The 1,037-nt window shown below is 34.4% G+C and overlaps 1 protein-coding gene across 1 annotated transcript in view; it reads right to left on the bottom strand.

Annotated features, from left to right (window-relative positions):
* Positions 1-1,037, bottom strand: part of LOC106870155 (uncharacterized) — a 3,439-nt gene continuing 2,402 nt past the window's right edge. Inside the window, exon 4 of the mRNA XM_014916155.2 lies at positions 1-1,004. Within this exon, the coding sequence (XP_014771641.1) occupies positions 487-1,004 (518 nt within the window). The 3' untranslated portion in view covers positions 1-486. The remainder of the gene's footprint in view (positions 1,005-1,037) is intronic.

The raw sequence follows: 1,037 nt of genomic DNA, 5'->3' as shown, positions 1-1,037 counted from the left end.
AAGAATTTAATTTTTTATTTTATTGCAACAAAAATTAACTAAAATTACATAAAATCATTTTAAAAAATATAATTATTAAATAAGCGTAGTTGTAGTTAGGAAGGGGTTAATTAGCGATCAATTGACAACAGTGTATAAAATCTTTATTGCTTAATTAACTATAATTGACAATAGTGTATAAAATCTTTATTGCTTAATTAACTAATTAGAGGGATTTGTGTTGGACTGTAAAAGAAAAACAGAAAGAAACAATAATCTTTGCTTCTGATATGTAAGTGTATGTACATGTGTGTGTGTGTATGTATATGCGTGCGTATATGTCTCTGTGTATGTGTGTACGTCCATGTGTGCAGGTATGTTTGTGTGTGTGCTAGTTTAGTCCTCCAAATACTTATCTTTGAGAAGAAAGTGCAGCAAATCATTTATTCATTAAAATTCTATCAAAAGTGATTTAAGAAATTCCATTTTCATTCAAAACGGTGAAGTTTAAACACAATCGCTCAAGGTTGAATTCCAGTTTTTGTTAGTTTTGCATTTCCTTATTTGATAATCTTTGCATTTGCCACACGCTATAAAATAGGAATTACTGAATGGATGCGGTTGAAGCATGCCTTTAGTGTTAGCACCACACACGTTACTGAATGGATTAAAGACGCATCCCCAAATTCCTGGATGCCAGTATAGTGTTGCTGGACAAGTTACCTCAAGACTCTTACCCCTTCTACATTGTATGAATTTCGAAAGATCCTCTGGATGAGGTCGATAGTATATCGGATAGAATATGATGCAAGGATTTTTCCTCAAAGCGATGCCTGGTAGGGGCAGAGTCACCGGACTGAGTTTACATGTCTTCGAGGTTGCATCAAAGCTTTGATTTTTAGGACACAAGACGATGGTCAGCTTCCCTGCTGAGTCACATTGAAGGTACTTTTCAGGTTGATTAGGATAGGGGAAAATATATAGCCCCTTTTGGCGATTTTCCTTCGTGCACGGATATTTTATATCTGAAAGAAAAGAACGAAAGTGTTTAATAGTAG

Source organism: Octopus bimaculoides, chromosome 27 (assembly GCF_001194135.2).
Source record: "Octopus bimaculoides isolate UCB-OBI-ISO-001 chromosome 27, ASM119413v2, whole genome shotgun sequence".
Taxonomy (NCBI): Eukaryota; Metazoa; Mollusca; class Cephalopoda; order Octopoda; family Octopodidae; genus Octopus; species Octopus bimaculoides.
This window is presented reverse-complemented; position numbering and strand designations above follow the sequence as displayed.